This window comes from Galeopterus variegatus, unplaced genomic scaffold (assembly GCF_000696425.1).
Source record: "Galeopterus variegatus unplaced genomic scaffold, G_variegatus-3.0.2 Scaffold2133, whole genome shotgun sequence".
Classification (NCBI taxonomy): domain Eukaryota; kingdom Metazoa; phylum Chordata; class Mammalia; order Dermoptera; family Cynocephalidae; genus Galeopterus; species Galeopterus variegatus.
Window position 1 is genome coordinate 56,252 of NW_007728244.1, and position 15,575 is coordinate 71,826.

The 15,575-nt window shown below is 59.8% G+C and overlaps 3 protein-coding genes across 6 annotated transcripts; 1 reads left to right on the plus strand and 2 right to left on the minus strand.

The window, feature by feature from the left end:
• Window positions 1-376: 376 nt before the first annotated feature.
• STXBP2 (syntaxin binding protein 2) lies at window positions 377-8,611 on the minus strand. Of its 3 annotated transcripts, none has more exons than XM_008580592.1 (19): window positions 8,532-8,611; window positions 7,318-7,367; window positions 7,063-7,144; window positions 6,413-6,489; window positions 6,111-6,189; window positions 5,920-6,023; window positions 5,336-5,484; window positions 5,046-5,130; window positions 4,831-4,961; window positions 4,638-4,745; window positions 4,275-4,332; window positions 4,051-4,116; window positions 3,843-3,923; window positions 3,357-3,495; window positions 2,803-2,912; window positions 1,905-2,000; window positions 959-1,044; window positions 694-851; window positions 377-526 (listed from the first exon to the last, which is right to left on the minus strand). In XM_008580592.1, exons 1-19 carry the CDS (start codon window positions 8,566-8,568, stop codon window positions 441-443), a joined length of 1,782 nt encoding a protein of 593 aa, XP_008578814.1. In that variant the 5' UTR covers window positions 8,569-8,611; the 3' UTR covers window positions 377-440. The 3 variants fall into 3 exon arrangements, with proteins under 3 accessions (XP_008578814.1, XP_008578815.1, XP_008578816.1); XM_008580593.1 differs by having other exon boundaries at window positions 521-611; window positions 8,532-8,569; XM_008580594.1 differs by lacking the exons at window positions 377-526; window positions 694-851 and having other exon boundaries at window positions 980-1,144; window positions 8,532-8,568.
• Window positions 8,612-10,909: 2,298 nt separating this feature from the next.
• Window positions 10,910-13,825, plus strand: PCP2 (Purkinje cell protein 2). The gene is made up of 5 exons (XM_008580598.1): window positions 10,910-10,921; window positions 11,857-11,955; window positions 12,542-12,656; window positions 12,879-13,003; window positions 13,633-13,825. Exons 2-5 carry the CDS (start codon window positions 11,905-11,907, stop codon window positions 13,750-13,752), a joined length of 411 nt encoding a protein of 136 aa, XP_008578820.1. The 5' UTR covers window positions 10,910-10,921; window positions 11,857-11,904; the 3' UTR covers window positions 13,753-13,825.
• On the minus strand, window positions 13,816-15,445 carry PET100 (PET100 homolog (S. cerevisiae)). 2 transcript variants are annotated; one of them, XM_008580595.1, is made up of 4 exons: window positions 15,367-15,445; window positions 14,491-14,577; window positions 14,292-14,324; window positions 13,816-13,964 (listed from the first exon to the last, which is right to left on the minus strand). In XM_008580595.1, exons 1-4 carry the CDS (start codon window positions 15,391-15,393, stop codon window positions 13,881-13,883), a joined length of 231 nt encoding a protein of 76 aa, XP_008578817.1. In that variant the 5' UTR covers window positions 15,394-15,445; the 3' UTR covers window positions 13,816-13,880. The 2 variants fall into 2 exon arrangements, with proteins under 2 accessions (XP_008578817.1, XP_008578819.1); XM_008580597.1 differs by lacking the exon at window positions 15,367-15,445 and adding an exon at window positions 15,123-15,322.
• Window positions 15,446-15,575: the final 130 nt, after the last annotated feature.

The window sequence follows — 15,575 nt, forward strand, 5'->3', positions numbered from 1 at the left end:
GTAACAGCCACTGTCCTGCCTCTACGCCACCAGCTGTCCTGTACTGTTATCTCCTCTGCAAAGCAGCCACTATTGTCAGCCCCCGCTTTTGAACGGGGAACACAGCCATCTGGCTGAGGCTTCACAGCTACATCTTGGAGCCACTATTCAAACGAGGGCCTGAGTTCTTAAGTTCGGGGTGAGGAAGAGGGATGCTGATAACACCAAGGTCAAGGGCCAGCTGCCAAAAAAAAAAAGATGATGCCTTCGGGGGCCAGGGAAAGGTTCTGGCGGGACAACAGGGCAAGACAATAGGGCACAGTGGGGTCCTGAGGCACAACTGGCCCAGCACAGCTCCCAGGGGCTCCCTTGGAAAGAAAGTGAGGTGGACATTGGCTGGTAGACACGGGAAGAGTTTATTTCTCTGGAAATGGAAGGAGCAGGGGACAGGGGGGACAGGGTCAGGGCAGGGCAATATCCTCGAGCTTCTGGTCCAGCGTCTTGAGGTCGTCCAGGAAGCGGGTTGGGGTGAGGATGTGTGAGGAGCCTGGGCAGGAGGGGTGATGAGGGAGGTGGGGACGCTGTCTCGTGCCTTCACAAACCAGGCCCCCAACTCTAAGGACTGAAGAAACCTAGGAACATGGAAGTCCACCCCCAGATGACCCCTTTCCTGGGAACCCCAGACCCCTAGAAACTCTGATCCTGGCTACTCACCAATAAGCACCTCCCACTTGCCCTCGGTGGCCTTGGTCACCTCGTAGGCCGCCCTCATCTCTGACATGGCCACGCCGCCCACGATGTACACAATGAGCCGGGGCCCAGCCCGAGCCTCTACGCCTGCCTTGTTCTTATGCCAGTGGCCGAAGCGGGCACTGTGCAGGGGAGGGGGCAGAGGTGAATCCAGGCAGGAGACCCCGCCACTGCCATGCCCTCCACCTAACACAGGCCTGGGCATGGGGGGTGTCCCCGGGGCCCTCACCTGACAGCGGCCTGGGAGCTGGGCATGGGCGCAGGGTCAGACACGAAGGGCCACAGCTTTCGGTCCAGTCGGTCCTCCACGGCATCCTGGGCAGCCGGAGAGGGAGGTTTAGGAGAGGAGCCCCAGAAGACAGGGCGAAGGGTCTGGGGTCCCTTCTTCCACCAGGTGTGTTCAGGTGCCAAGATCCTGGCAGACAGAAGCCACCATCTAACCTCCTGCTCCTTGAAGACCCAGGGGTCTGGTATCCCTTGGGGACCCAGGAGTCAAGACCCCCAACCCTTAGGGATCCAGGAGTCTATACCACTAGCCTCTTGGGGATCCAGTAGTCTGAACCCCCAGCCCCTGCAGGTCCAGATTGTAGATGCGGTCCCGTGGGGATCAAGGAGTTTACACCCCCAGCCCTTTGGGGATTCAATAATCTGAGCCCCCAGTTCCTTGGGGATCCAACAGTCTGGATCCCCGGCCCTTCAGGGACCCAAGAGTCCAGGCATCCTTGGCCCCTGGGGATGAGGAGGCCAACGTCGCTGGACTCCCAGGGAGGAGGGGGCCAGAACTCTGGAGGACAGGCAGGAAGCCAAGCACCAAGCCGCTGGCTCGTCACTATCTGACGTGTCTGCTTTGGGTTGCAGGATGTCCAGGGGCTGGCGTGGGGGAGGGCTCCTGGGGCCAGGCAGGGGAAGAAAACGGAGAGGGGCACAGTGGATGTAGCAGGTGGGTGGAGAGGAAGTGAGGCCCCCAGCCAGGGCCCCTCGCCGCCCCAATTCCTCGGGTGTGGGTGTGGGGTGCCCCCCTAGGCAGAGCAGATCAGGTACCAGGGGATGCCAGTAATGAGGGATTTTCCATTAAGCCCTGAGGCTTAGTGCCCTGAGCAGGAGGAAGGCTGAGCCTCCGGCTGGATCAGGGGAAGACTGGTGGCCCCAGCCCCCTGCCCGCCCACCCACAGTACCTCCATCACGTCCTTGACGACCGGAGTCCAGCGGGACAGCTGATAAGTGGGCTCCGTGCGTTCCCTCCGCTCCAGCTGGCTGGAAGTCCCCGAGCCCTACAGGCGGGGCCAGGCGGGGCGATGGGGGGATTGGGGAGAAGGAGGCGGGTCACAGACGGGGCTGAGGCCTCGTCTGGCTGGAGGGGTGGGGGTTGCAGACAAAGATGGGAAAGTGAAAGAGAGAAGCAGAAAGATAGAAAAAAAGAAATACAGAGGCAGTGAAACAAAAAGATAGGAGCAGAGAGACAAGGGACAAAGAGAAACATCACAGAGAGGGACAGATGGGCATGATGGAGGGGGACAAGGACAGGAGGAAAGAGACAGGGAGACAGGGAACAAAGAGAAAGATGGGAGACAGAGAGATGCGGGACACAGAGAAACAGGCACAGCGAGATAGATAAGGGACAGGCAGAGAGATGGGGACGGGGTGGGGACACACAAGAGAGCCGCAAAGCCATGGTGGAAACAGGGTCGGGGGAGGTGGGACGTGCAGGACCAGAGAGAGACAGGGGAGGCTAAACCAAGAGCTGAGCACAGGAAGCTGCTGTGTGTGGGTGTTGGGGGGGTTCCTCTGAGACCTCCAGGAGCGCCAGGTTGATTGTATGCCCTACCCCCCAATGCTGGGGACCCCGCTAGCAACCCTTACGACTCAGACCACAAGCCCTGCACTGCATCCCCACCAGGACCAGTGTGGCAGTGACCACACTCCACCCTTCACCTATCATGTGACCCAGCACTGGGATGGCTCTGGCACCCTCTGCCCCCCAGGGCCCCGACTCAAGCCCTCTCCCAAGGTGTCCCCCGATGCCCACACCCCCGTCCGCCTGGTCTCTGACCCTCCAGCCCGCCCCCGGCGTACCCCGGGGTTGGTGATGGTGCCTCCCAGCTGCTCCAGGTTCCGGATGAGGCTACTGTGGGCCTGCACGTTGGCGTGCTGGATCAGCTTGGCTAGGTTCTCTTCACTCACACCTGCAGGAGGGGCATGGGTGGGCGACTAGGGGCAGGCATGTGGACTCCTGGGTTAAGGGGACTGGGGTGGGCTGAGGCGGTCCCAGGACCCAGGAAGCCCCTGGGGCTAGTGTAAGAGGGAGTTCTGATGTCAGGGAGATTCTGGATGGGGACCCCATAGGGGATAGGTTGACGGGTCCCCCAGAATTAGTTGAGGGAGCCCTAACTCTGGAGAAGTCACAGATTTGGGTGTCCCGATGTCAACAGGGGGGCCCTCATGTCAATGGAAGGTACCCAGGTCAAGGGAGGAAGGTTCCAGGGTCCAGAGAGGATCTCTGGGGTTTAGCATGCCTGGTGAGCTGGGGGCATCCCACGGACAGAGGAATTGTGGAGTTGACAGGTTCCTAGGACGGTTGGAGACACCAGGGAACCGGGAATCCCAAGACCCCCAAAGTCCCCACCCACCATTTCGTAGAAGGATGTAGAGCAACAGGACCCGGATCTTGTCATAGGCTGGCACCAATGCATCCAGCAGCACCGGCACGATCAGCTTCATGGCGTCCTTGATCTTCTCGCCCTCTGCGTCGGAGCCCATGGCCAGGTCCTGGGGAGCACGGGGGTCAGCTGTCCAGGCAGCTATTACGGGTGGTGGGGGTGGGGAGGCAGGGCAGGGACATCCCCAGGGTCCTCGGCAAGGCCTTCAGTTCCCACCTCATCCCTGCTCCAGGTCTCCCAAGGTCCCTCCCCTCTCAGGGGACACAGCCTCTCCACAGGTCCTGCTCCTCCCCCAAACCGTGCCTTTTACCCTGGCTCCACCTCTCCAAGGCCCCGCCCCTCACCTGGGTCCTCACCTCTCCACAGGCCCCGCCCCTCACCCAGGTTCTACCTAAAGCCCCACCCCGAACCCCACCTCCCCTATGGGGCCGCCCCTTCGGCAGGCCCCGCCCCTACCTGCTCCACGCCGCAGAGCTTCTCCACTAAGCCCTTGAAGCGCTTCATACAGTCGTCAGCTAAATGCAGGTGCGTGGCATACTGCGGGGTGGGGCGTGGAAGTGGGGGGTTACAGAGGCGAAGTCAAGGCAGACAGCAGGACAGACCACAGGGCTGAGGGCCCGGCAGTCCAGGGCCGGGTACCACGCCCCCCTCCGCCCCAGCTCACCTTGTTCAACTCCTTCTGGTACTGTGGCATCTTTTTCAGGATGTGGGACAGGTCTTTGATGTTGGCCTGGGCGGGGGTGGGAGAGGACGGGGGCAGGTGTGAGGCTCGGCCCTGCCCACCCGAGGGCCCCACTCCAGGCTGGGGATCCAAGCTGAGGCCCCGCCCCCCATGCGGAGGGGCTTCCTCTGCAGCCGCCCAGTGACCGTAACTAGGCCCACCCCTACCTTGTCAGTGGTCAGCCTCTTGCTCTCACAGAATGTCTTCAGAAGGTCCGTAACCCTCCTAGCCATGAGGGTGGGCAGGGGTGAGATTGGGGGCTGGTACCAAGATGGCAGAGTGAGGGCGCTGCAGGGGTCCCACAAGCTGGGGATGGGAGCTAGGGCACACGGGTCCAGGCACCAGCCCGTGGGTATAAGCCCACACTGGGGGATATGGGTGTAGGCTGGTCAAGTGTGCTGCTGAGGGGCGTGGCCTGTAGAAGGGCGCTCAGCAGGGCCCCCACGGCCAAGTACCAGTCCCACAATGGGGGAGGGGGGGGGGATCTGGGTAGGACCCACGTCCCCAGCACTCCCCACATACGCACGCACTTGGACACGTCCGCAATGTGCATGTGACGCAGCTCCACCCACAGGTCATCGTCCTCGTCCAGCAGCACCGCCTTTTCCCGCGCCTCACTCAGCCCTGTTGTCTCGTACCTGTGGGACGGAAGGAGTGTGAGAGGTGAGAGTCAGGGCCATTAAGTGGGCAGCGGTGGCGGGGGGCGAGTTCCAGTCCACCCACCTGTATGTGTCCTGCTCGATGTCCAGCAGGTCGTAGGCCATGGCCTGGAACGTGAGCTCATGCAGCAGCGGGGACACCGGGTCTGCTGCCCGGTCCACGATCAGCAACTGTGAGCGGGTTTTCTCAGGGCCCTGGGGGTGGGGCCAGGCGTGGATGAGGACAACAACCCTGACACTGGCTGGGGCCTGGCCCCACCTCCCCAGCAACCTCCTCACCTCGCCCAGACTGGGGGTGTCTGCCTTGAAGGCATTCAGCTTGGCAAGGACAGCGTGGGCCAGCTGGGCCGTGTCCTCCGGGCCCCTAGAGGTGGTGCAGTCAGACATGGGGGCATCAAGGCGGGGGGGTCGGGGAGGGCACAGAATGGGGGTCTAGGGTGAGGCTGAGGATGGAGGTCAGGGGCCAGGGGAGGACAGATGCTGGAATTAGAAGGGAGGTTAAAGGTTGGGTGCCAGATGGGGTCCAGGTTAGGGGGCAGCATTGGGTGGGGGCTGCGTGGGATCCCCACTTGCGGTAGCGGATGGCCGGGTACTCCTGCAGTGTGGCGCACAGTGTGGCAATCTGCTGGGCCAGCACCTCGAGCTGCCGTACCCGCTCCCCTGCCCGGAAGGGGCAGTAGAGGTTGTAGGTGCTGTGGGGGGCATCCAGGGAGAATACCTGGGGAACAGAAGTGCCAGGGCTGTTGCTACAGGTGCGCACACCTGCCTGACTTCAAGCCACTGCCACCTGCATCTCCCTGGGCTGTTCTCTGGGGTCTGGAGCCTGCTTTGCTAATCTCAAGGCAGGCCGTGGTAGTCCCTACACACTACCTGGAGGAGTCGGCAGATAAACACCCCGGCCTCCTCTCCCTTGAGCTGGATAACACTGAGGCACACTCTACACTGCCCACTGCAGTTCTCAGTGGGACAGGACCGTAGTCACCCAGTGGCGAGGGCTCACTATGATCCCTGCATTGGTTCCTTCCCTCTCTGACTCCTTACCGGTGTTCCCTTCACTTGTGCTCAAACCTTGGTCTCAGTGTCCGTTTCTAAGGGAACCTGGGACATTTGGTCATGGACCCCCACCCCCTGCCCAGGACTAGCCTGGGGGTACCTGGGCCTCATAGGGCAGGAAGGCCAGATGGATCTCCTTCAGCGTCTTCACCACCTTTGCCAGACGAGAGCGGCCCAGCTCACTGAACAGGGGCTCTGGGCAGGCTGGGATGGACAGGAGGGGGGTGTCTGACCAGAGCAGCCCCGCGCCCCTTGCCCCAGCCCCCCACACCCCTGGCTTTCCTCACTCACTGTCGGTAAAGAAGACATGTGCCGCTCTGTAGGTGAAGGTCGGGGTACCCCGGAAGTCTGCAATCAGGGCCTGAACCGACTGGGGAATGCGGGTCACTCTCTGGGCCTGGCCTTGGCCCTGCACCCCCAGACCCATTCCAGCAGCTGCCCATCCCCCACCATGTGCAAACATGCACAGAGGCATGCACACACACTCAGGAACACCCACAAACATGCACACATATACACACATGTATGCACACACATGCACACACACATACACACACATGCACATGTATGCACACGCTTGCCCACATAGGCACCTTCTCTGTGGGGCTCAGCAAATATATGGCCTCCAGGCTAGGGATGGGTTCCCGCCGTTTGTTGATATCTTCAACAACTAGTAGGAACAGAGAAAGGGGCACACGTAGGTGCGTGGCACCAGGCCAGGGGCACATGGGGAGTCCCAGGTTTGGGGAGCTGGATGCTTGGGAAGAAGGGCCGGATACTCAGGGGGGCTGCACGCCCTGAAGTTCCTAAGCAGGAGATACACACCTAGGGGGTCATCCAGCTAAGAGCTACACAGGTAGGGTTCTGCACATTTGGGGGTTGCACAGCCATACCCCCAGGGGCACCCATAAAAGGCAATGCATTCTGGGAGCCCCACATTCAGAGTCCATCCTGGGAGTGCTGCACGGTGCTCCACACACAGGGCTACATGGTCAGGGAGGCCGAGCCCTCAGGGGTCGCAGCCAGGGAGTCCTGTGTGCGAGGTCTACATACCACAGGTTCCCATACTCGGCCTGCACATTTGGGGAATGTACTAGGTCACAAGACAGCTCTTGGCTGTCTATGCAGGGAGCTGCCTACTTGGAGTTCTGGGAAATTTGACGGGAATCCTCAAGGAATGCACCCCAGAGGGGGCCCCACATTCAGGGATGTCAGGGAGCATGGGGTGGGGGCATCCACTCACTGGTGATGCCCTCGGCCAGGATGTCTGACATTTTGCAGCAGGATGACAGAATGCGCATGCTTGGATGATCCATGATGAGCACCTGTCAGGACGGATGGACAGAAGAGGCCATAGCCGGCCCCAGGAGGACCCAGGACCCACCTGCCTGACCAACGGCCTCCTCCAAGAGCTCTCAGGGTCCCACATTCAGGGCCTCCCCATGGGTTTGGACAAGGGGCTGCCTCTGGGTACCCAGGCATTCTGCCTCACCCCTACCTTCCACTCCCCATCCTTTTTGACGCTCCGAATGACTCCGTTCAAAATCTCTGCAGGGAAGGGAGGGCGGGGAGGGCTCAGGATGCCGGTCCTGTGGTCCCTAGACTTCTCGGCTTCGGGGCTGGACCCCATCTTAACTCCCATTTACTCCTACACCCAAACCTGTGGAGTAGCTCCTGGCATCACCCCCAATTTACAGACAAGGAAACCGAGGTTATCAGAGACCAGGCAACATGCCTGGGGCATAAGTAGCCACTTGATAAATATGTTTTGGATGAAAGCCTAAGTGGAAAGCAGGGTTCCTCCACAGGGCTACCTGCTTTCTGAGCTGGGTTCTCGGCTTTGCCTCCTGCTACCTCAAGTTTTCTTGCTGTGGGGGTTTCAGCAAGACCCCCATTGCACCTCCATCAGTCCCCCCCGGACTACCATGCAGGAGCCCTGGTTCCCAATTCTGAGGCGTGCCTGGCTGTGGTCATCTCAGCTAACCTCCAGCCTCAGTTTCCTCATCTATAAAATGGGATCACAGGTTTTTTCATTTTCCATCAACCCCAGTGCAGGAGTGCTTCTTTATTAGCTGTTGTGCTAAGGGTTTGAGCCACAGTCTGCCCTGCTCAGAGGAGGGAGTGGGGAGAAGGAACAGGGTGGCCCCACCCGGTCAGAGGGTCACGTCCACTGTTATCAGGACCGCCAGGGTGGAAGGAGTAGCTGAGGCCGGAACTATCCGGGGACGGGGAAGGGACGACTTCCACCCCTCCCCCAAGAACCCGGACCCGGGAGGCCGGGACGCCGGGTGCTCACGCTGCAAGGGGCTCCTGAGGATGGGGCAAGGAAGAAGGCGTCCCCCGACCCACCCTCTGGGGGCCTGAACACGCCACCTGAGGTCGCTGACCCCGCACCATGGGGCCCCAAAAGTCCAACCCTCCAACTTTGCCGGCCTCAGAGACCCGGGAGTCTGGGCGTCCGGCTGTGCCCTCCCCGCGCAGGCACCCTAGGAGGCTCAGGAGTCCGGGACCCAGCCTGCGACATTCCCCAGCCGCCCCCTCGGGGCGTCCAGCAAGGACCATGTCCCCGCCCGCCCCCTCGAGGGTCAGGTGCTCGGGCACCCAGCGCGGCCCCAACTCCCCACCTCCAGGGTCCCGGGGTCCCAGAGTCCGTGTGCCCCCGGCTCCCGCCTCCCAAGAGACGCCAGAGCCCGGCCTAGAGGAGGCACTCACTTTCCCCAACCACCGCCTTCAGCCCCGAGGGCGCCATCTTCCCCCAGGGGCGCCGCCGCCGCTTCCGGGTCTGTCCCAAGGTGGGGGCGTGGCCCTGCGCGTCATCCACGTGGGCCCCGCCCCGCGGACTCGGGCCCCGCCCCCCGCGCACCTGGCCCTGCCCCGCCGTCGGTTCTCGCAGAGGCCGAGGAGGTGGGTGGGGCGCGGGCAGAACCTGCAGACTGATGTGTCCCGACGCGGCCGTGCCCGAAGTCGCTGGAGGGACACACCCCGACGACACGCTCCCAGACGGGAGCTCAGACACACATTTCCCCAGCTTGCGTGCGGCAAAAAAGCGGGACCGCCGGGCAGTGACCCCTTCACTTTCCCCAGGCACAGCCACCCCGCCTGAAGTCTGTGCGTGCCAGGTACAGTGTGCCCACTCGAGGCCACGGGGCCACAAACCTCTGGGCCTGGGACCGTGACCCACTTGCCTTCTGTACCCCAAAGCTTAGCAGCAGCAGCCGCAGGCGTGGGCAACATTCGATAGACGAGGAGACCTACGGTGTCCCAGGCACCTGCACTGCAGTTATTCCCACTCTGTCCTTCCCGACACCCTGACAGGGAGTGCGGTGCAGACGGGAAACTGAGGTTCGGCGGGACACCGACTTCAAGGTCATATGATGAGTGAGCCTACTGGGATCCGAGCCCGGGGAGACTGTTTCCGGAGGAATGCTTGTCCCAGCCTTACGCTCACCAGGGTGCATACCCAATTACTCTCATGGGTCAATGATCACACTCACCTGCTGATAGGTACAGGGACAAGTGTCATGCTCGCTCAGACGCTTCCACACTCATTCACACTCATGCTCAACTCGGAATTCCAGGGCTTTGCACCTGCTGTGCATCAGCAAAGGGCTTGTCACATAGAGAGCACAGTCCCAGCAGCACCCTACAAATGAGGTTGTGGATATAAGGTGTGTGATGTACGTGTGCGAATACGAAGTCCTGCTCATCTGAACTTCAATCGGCCACGTCTGTTACGAGTCCGCCAGGTGCCAGGCCCTCTGCCACTTACATGGGACGTACAGGAGTGAATAAAACCAGAAGGCCTGCCCACAAAGCACTTAAAGTTGACTTGGGGAGCTAGAAAGGAATCAATTCTGCCCTGAAGGACATAAATGGGGACATGATAGCTAGTGCCCTGTGGGGGGGTGGTTGGTACTTTATTGCGGGTGGTACCTGAGGACCTCTCTGAGGGAGTGGCCTTTAGATTGATCTCTGAATGACATCAAGAAGCAGCCACACGGCTGTCCAGGTAGAGATGATAGGGGAATGGGCAGGAGAAGCGGTAAGAAGGCCGTGAAGCTGGAGGCTGGGGGATGGGGACAGGAGGTGAGCTCGCAGGGGCCAGACTTCTGTAGGACAAAGTCAGGCTAACCCATCCCAGTCTGCCCAGGATTGAGGGGTTTCTCCAGACACAGGACTAAAAATGGGACAGTCACAGGCAAGCCAGGACCCTAGGGAGGAGTCTGTGCCTTCTTCTTTTATTCTCCTTTCCCTTTCCCCCTTCCTTCATTGTTCATAGCTTTATTGAGAAAATAAAACCATACAATTCACCCGCCTAATGAACAAGTCAGTGGCTCTCAGTGTATTCAGATTCGTGCATCCGTCACCGCAATCCATTTTAGAACATTTCCATTATCCCAAGGCGTTTGGGTTTTATCCTGAGAACAATGGGGGATTAGGGAGAGTTTTGAGCAGGGGAAGGAGGAGACCCCTCCAGATTGGGGGCGGGGGGAACGCAGTAAAGGGGGGAAGCTGGAATCGCCCCCACCTTCTCAGCCTGACCCCGGGGGCTGAGAGTCTACAGGACTGCCGCCCCTGCCACTATACTCAGTGGGGGGACCAGAGTCTTCCGATGTTGGGAGTTGAATTGTGTTCCCCACCCCCACTCCCCCCCCAAAAGATACGAAGTACTAACCCAGTGCTTCAGAATGCGTCATTGTAGACACTATCAGTTAGGATGAGGTCATACTGGAGTAAGGCCCCTAAGCCAATACAGCTGGTGTCCTTATAAGACGGCCATATGAAGACACAGGGAGAATGCCACGTGACCACAGAGGCAGAGACTGAAGAGCTGCAGTGACAAGCCAGGGAACACCAAAGACTGCCACCAGAAACTAGGCAGAGGCAAGGAAGGATCTAGAAGTCTACAGGTTTCAGAGGGAACGTGGCTCTGCCAACGCCTTGATTTCAGACTTCTGGCCTCCAGAACTTTGAGACAAATTTTTGTTGCTTGAAGCCATCTAGTTTGTGGCACTTTGTTCCAGGGGCCCCAGGAAACAGATACATCCGCTGAGGAGCAGAAAAGGATGTTGGCATCGAGGACTTGGGGAGAGGGTGTGAATGTGAGCTGGGACGGGGTGGGAGTGCGGCCCCTTTCTTCTGAGAAAAAACTAACTGGTTTCCAGAAAGGCATCTTGGGAAGGGAATGGGGACCTCCCAGTGGCGTTCCCTTCTAGGGCACTTAGGAAGAGCCCCAGCTGCTCAGGGGAGGGGAAAGGGACTTCCTCTCTCCCCCGCCTCCCTGTCCAGGAGTCTCACCTCCTGATCCCACACCGGGCTGGAGTGATGGGTCAGAGGAGACAGCTAAACTTGACATTTGGGTGGCGGGGGGGCAGGAGATGCCAGACTTTCTTATCTCAGGGCCTGGGGTGAGCAACCAGACCCCAGGACAGTGAGTAGAGGGGAAAGTGGCCAGGAGACCCCTTGGTATTGCTGGCAAGGAGACAGAGCTGGGGCTAGGCTGGCTGGTGGGGCCTGAGGAGGGTGCAGGGAGCGAGGGCGGGTTAGATGGAGTGAAGGAGGGAAGGGGTCCTCAGCTCCAGCTTCCTCTTCCCTGCCCCGTGCAGATGGCCATGGCCCTTCCAGCAGGATGAGGCCACAGGTACTGGTGGGGGAACAGGGTGGCTAGGTGGAGACATCCTGCAACTGGTTCCCGCCGGTGGACTGCAGGCCCTGCCCAAGCTGGCTGGACACTGCTCTACCCTGTTGACCTGTCTTCTCCAACTTTGGGGACACTTCCCTGACCTTCTGTGACACCCCACATGAGAGTCCTTGGGGCCCACTAAGTACGGCTGGCACAGCAACGCCCAAACCCAGGTCACCCTGTCCCCTACCCCCATGTAACCCAGCATCGTTCTGGGCAAACAATTATCTGGATCATCTTTATGGGGCTTAAGCTTGGGTGGGAGCAGATGGGGCATGAGCTGGGGATTTGGGACTGGGGAGGGGATCCACTCCCCCCACGTCCTGGTCATTTAAAAAGCCCTCTCTGGCACAGGGCTGGGGCAGAGGCCAGCAGAAAAGTGGACAGAGTCCAGGGACAGCGATGGACCAGGAAGAGAAGGCAGAGGAGGGGGGCTCAGCCTCCTCTGACAAGGTAAGAGGGCCCCGTCCCTACCCACCTCCAGCTCCTCAAGGTCTGAGCCTGTGATTGACAAAACTAGTTAATTTGTAGGGCACCTAATTAGCGAGTCAGTCTCCTGGGACCCCTGACCTAATTGTCATCTCAGGGAACTGTTGGTGGGCATGAGGGTCCGAGTGTCCAGCCCCAGCCCAGGACAGAGGGCAAGGCTCTTGGTGATGATGACCCCCATGAGATGGGGGATGCTGGTACTTAGGGACAGTTTCTGGGCTCTGTTTCCCAAGTTCATGTCCCAGCCCCCAGGCTACCCTCCAGTCAGACCCCAATCTAGGACAGTGGGAGGCTGGCACCAGCAGCCCCTCCCCTGAGGCGACACCACGTGAAGTGTCACTGCTGGCCGGGGCCCCCTGGGGCGGGGGCCAGGATTGGAAGAAGACTCACGTCCCATTCAGAGCAGCTCTGCAGATCAGATCGGCGGGGACCATGGTGAGAGCAGAGGGAGAGGGGAAGGCAGGCCCCAGGGTCAGGGTGGGCGCCAGCTAGCCCAGAGGGGAGGGGTCCCCAGGCTGGGGCTGGCTGGACCGAGTGTGTCTGCCCCCAGGCGGGCTCCCCAGACCAGGAGGGCTTCTTCAACCTGCTGAGCCACGTGCAGGGTGACCGGATGGAGGGGCAGCGCTGCTCGCTGCAGGCCGGGCCAGGCCAGACCGCCGAGATGCGTGAGCGTGGGCACGGGGGTGTTGTCCGGGGGATGAGAACACAGTAGGAGGGCCAGATGAGTGGCCATCTGCGGGGAGAGCTTGTAGTCTGGGGGCATGGGATGGGGGAGACGACTGTGTACCCTGGAGAACATGAGTGGGGGTGGAAGGGGGAAGTTGGGGGCCCAGCAGTCTGTGTCCTGCAGAGTCTGTGTTTATCCCATGTGCCTCTGCTCCATGCAGAGGGCAGCCCCGAACCTGAGATGGACAGTCTCATGGACATGCTGGCCAGTACCCAGAGCCGCCGCATGGATGATCAGCGTGCGACAATCAGCACCCTGCCTGGCTTCCAGCCTGTGGGCGCCAAGGTAAGTGATGTCCTGCCAGTGTTGAGAGAAACTTGCCAGGCTGCCGTCTCTAACCCTGCCTCCCACCCCCAGCCAGGAGGGATGGGGCCCTACTTCCACCTCTGTCCATCATCTGCCCTGATTTAAGAAGGATGGACAAGGCCCAGACAAGGCTGAGAGGGGCCCAAGGTCATTCAGGGGCTGTGCTAGTGTCAGAGCCATGGCTGTGACTCACAGCTCCTGCCTCCAAGTCTGGGGGCTTCAGGAGGGCCAAAGGGTGGGAACAGGCCCCCTTGCTGGGAAGACGCCCCAGGGAGAAGGGCTCATGAGCTCAAGCACAGGAGGCACACACCCACATGCTCATGTCCATGTGCTCATGTGTGTTTATGTCCAACGGACTCACACACAGCTTGGGTTCTGATCAAGACCCCAGTGAGAGCTCCAAGACTCGCCACCTCCCACCCACTGTCATTCAAAATGGCAGGTAATGAAGATAAACATAGACGAATGCTTGGGGACCAAGAGGGCAGTTGCACACCGGGAGACAGGACACAGCTTCCCACCTGTGCCCTCTCTCTCCAATGTTTGTGTCACCTCTGGCCTATACTGCCCTTGGTCCCTCCCTCTGGCTGACCACTCTTCATCCACAGGATGGAGTGCAGAAACGAGCTGGGACCCTCAGCCCCCAACCCCTGCTCACCCCTCAGGACCCAGGCACTCTCAACTTCCGTCGGAACAGCAGCCCCCAGCCCCAGACACAAGCCCCCTGAGGGCCTAAGCCATCCTGGGCCCCACTCGGCCCCTGAAAGCAGACAATAAAACACTTCCACGAGCAACAAGGAACCGAGTATGTGTTATTTCATGGGTGGAGGGGCTGGTATTCAAACACTCAGAGGCCTCAGGAGCTCTGCTGGGCAGCGCGAAGGAGTTTCTCCTCCCGCTGCTTCCGTATCCGCTCTTTGAATTCTTCTAGCTCTTGGCGCTGGGCGTAGGGAAGGGGTGGGAAGGGGGGTGGGACAGGAAAGGAGAGGACACATACCTCAGGGCCTGGACCCCTTTTCCCACCCTCCCCCCCTTCCTCCAGGCTTCAGAGTTCAGTGTCTACACTGGAAGCCCTGTGCCAATTACAGCCGGGGTCCAAGTGGGATCTGTTTCATCCTTCAGGGAGAAGGCAATAAGGAAACCATATGATCCTCTGCTGTCAGTTCCCTACCCACGGCTGAGGGTAAAATTTTCCTTTGAATTCATCATGAACACGGGGCCCCTGACTCCTCCATCCTTCTGGTGGGAAGAAGAGTAGGTCACTTACCTGGCCTTCCTTTTCAGGTGGCCACAGCTCCCTCTACAGGAACAAAGTCACAGCTGGGGGCACAAGCCAGGAACTTCCAGAGCCTCAAACCCAGGGCAGGTGGGCTCATGGGAGGCAGACATTGGTCCCCAGCAGGTTAATGCCCTATAACCTCCCCCATCCCCTGGAATGAACCTGTGAACACTCTCCTTATGCCCACCTTGCGCCGTATGACATAGTCCTCAAACCATTCAGCCTGATTGGAAATCCAGAACATAGCCACAGGGAAAGTGAGGTACAGTGTCATCTGGAAAGACAGGGGCAGATGAACAGGGGCAGAGATTACCACCCAGCAAAGTGCGGAAGTTGCTCAGGGTCTGGAGGACCCCTCCTCCTGCAGAGCCCAAGTGCGCCTCAGAACCTTCCCAAGAACCTCAGAACTCCAACCAAGGGTACAGAAGCTCCATATCTTAAAGCTCAGCCCCCATGACCCAGGAAGCCTTATTCCTAAAAGTCCCCTCCGAGTCTGGGAGTCTCCCTCTCAAAGACAGAAAGACACACAAATGCACACACACACACACACACACACGCACACGCACACACACACACCAGCCCCAGCAGCACATTAGCTCCTATTGCAACCATAGGCACCTCTTCATGACCCCATTACCCACCCCACCCCACCCCAGTCAGATCCTGGGAGCACTCCCAAACCCAGGAGGCCTCATTCTTTAGATCTACTCCCCTAAGTCTAGGAGTCTCCCTATCAGAGTCCCACACCCGCCCCCCATGAGCCCGAGATCTCCCCCAGGATCTGAAGCCTTCCTTCTTACAGCCCCCTCCTCAACTCACCCCTCTCTGAGACCTTACCTCACACCAGCCCACTCGGAGTCCCCAAACTCAGAAGCCACACTCCGAGCCCCCACCAACCCAGCGCCCCTTCCTCTGGGTTTCCAGCCGTAAAGATCCCTCTTAAATTTCAAGAGCTTTCTCCCTGGGGCGCCCTCTCTTCGAATTCCTCCCTTTCCACAGCCTCATCCTCAGATCCAAGAAGATCCCCCGGCCAGCCTCCCAACCCACCCCTGTGCTCACTGACCCGAAACACTTCCAGCTTCACGCCCATCTCGTATCTCTGGGTCTGCAAAGCTACTTCCGCCCAAACCACACTCTCCAGCAAGACAGCAGCTCATTGGAAATTCTTGGGCAGCACGGCTGAAGCTGATTGGCCAATAAGCTTCACGATGACGTAATCTTCTGGAGCCTCTCCGTACTTCCGGTCTCTGGCGTTGCCTAAACGAAAGTCAA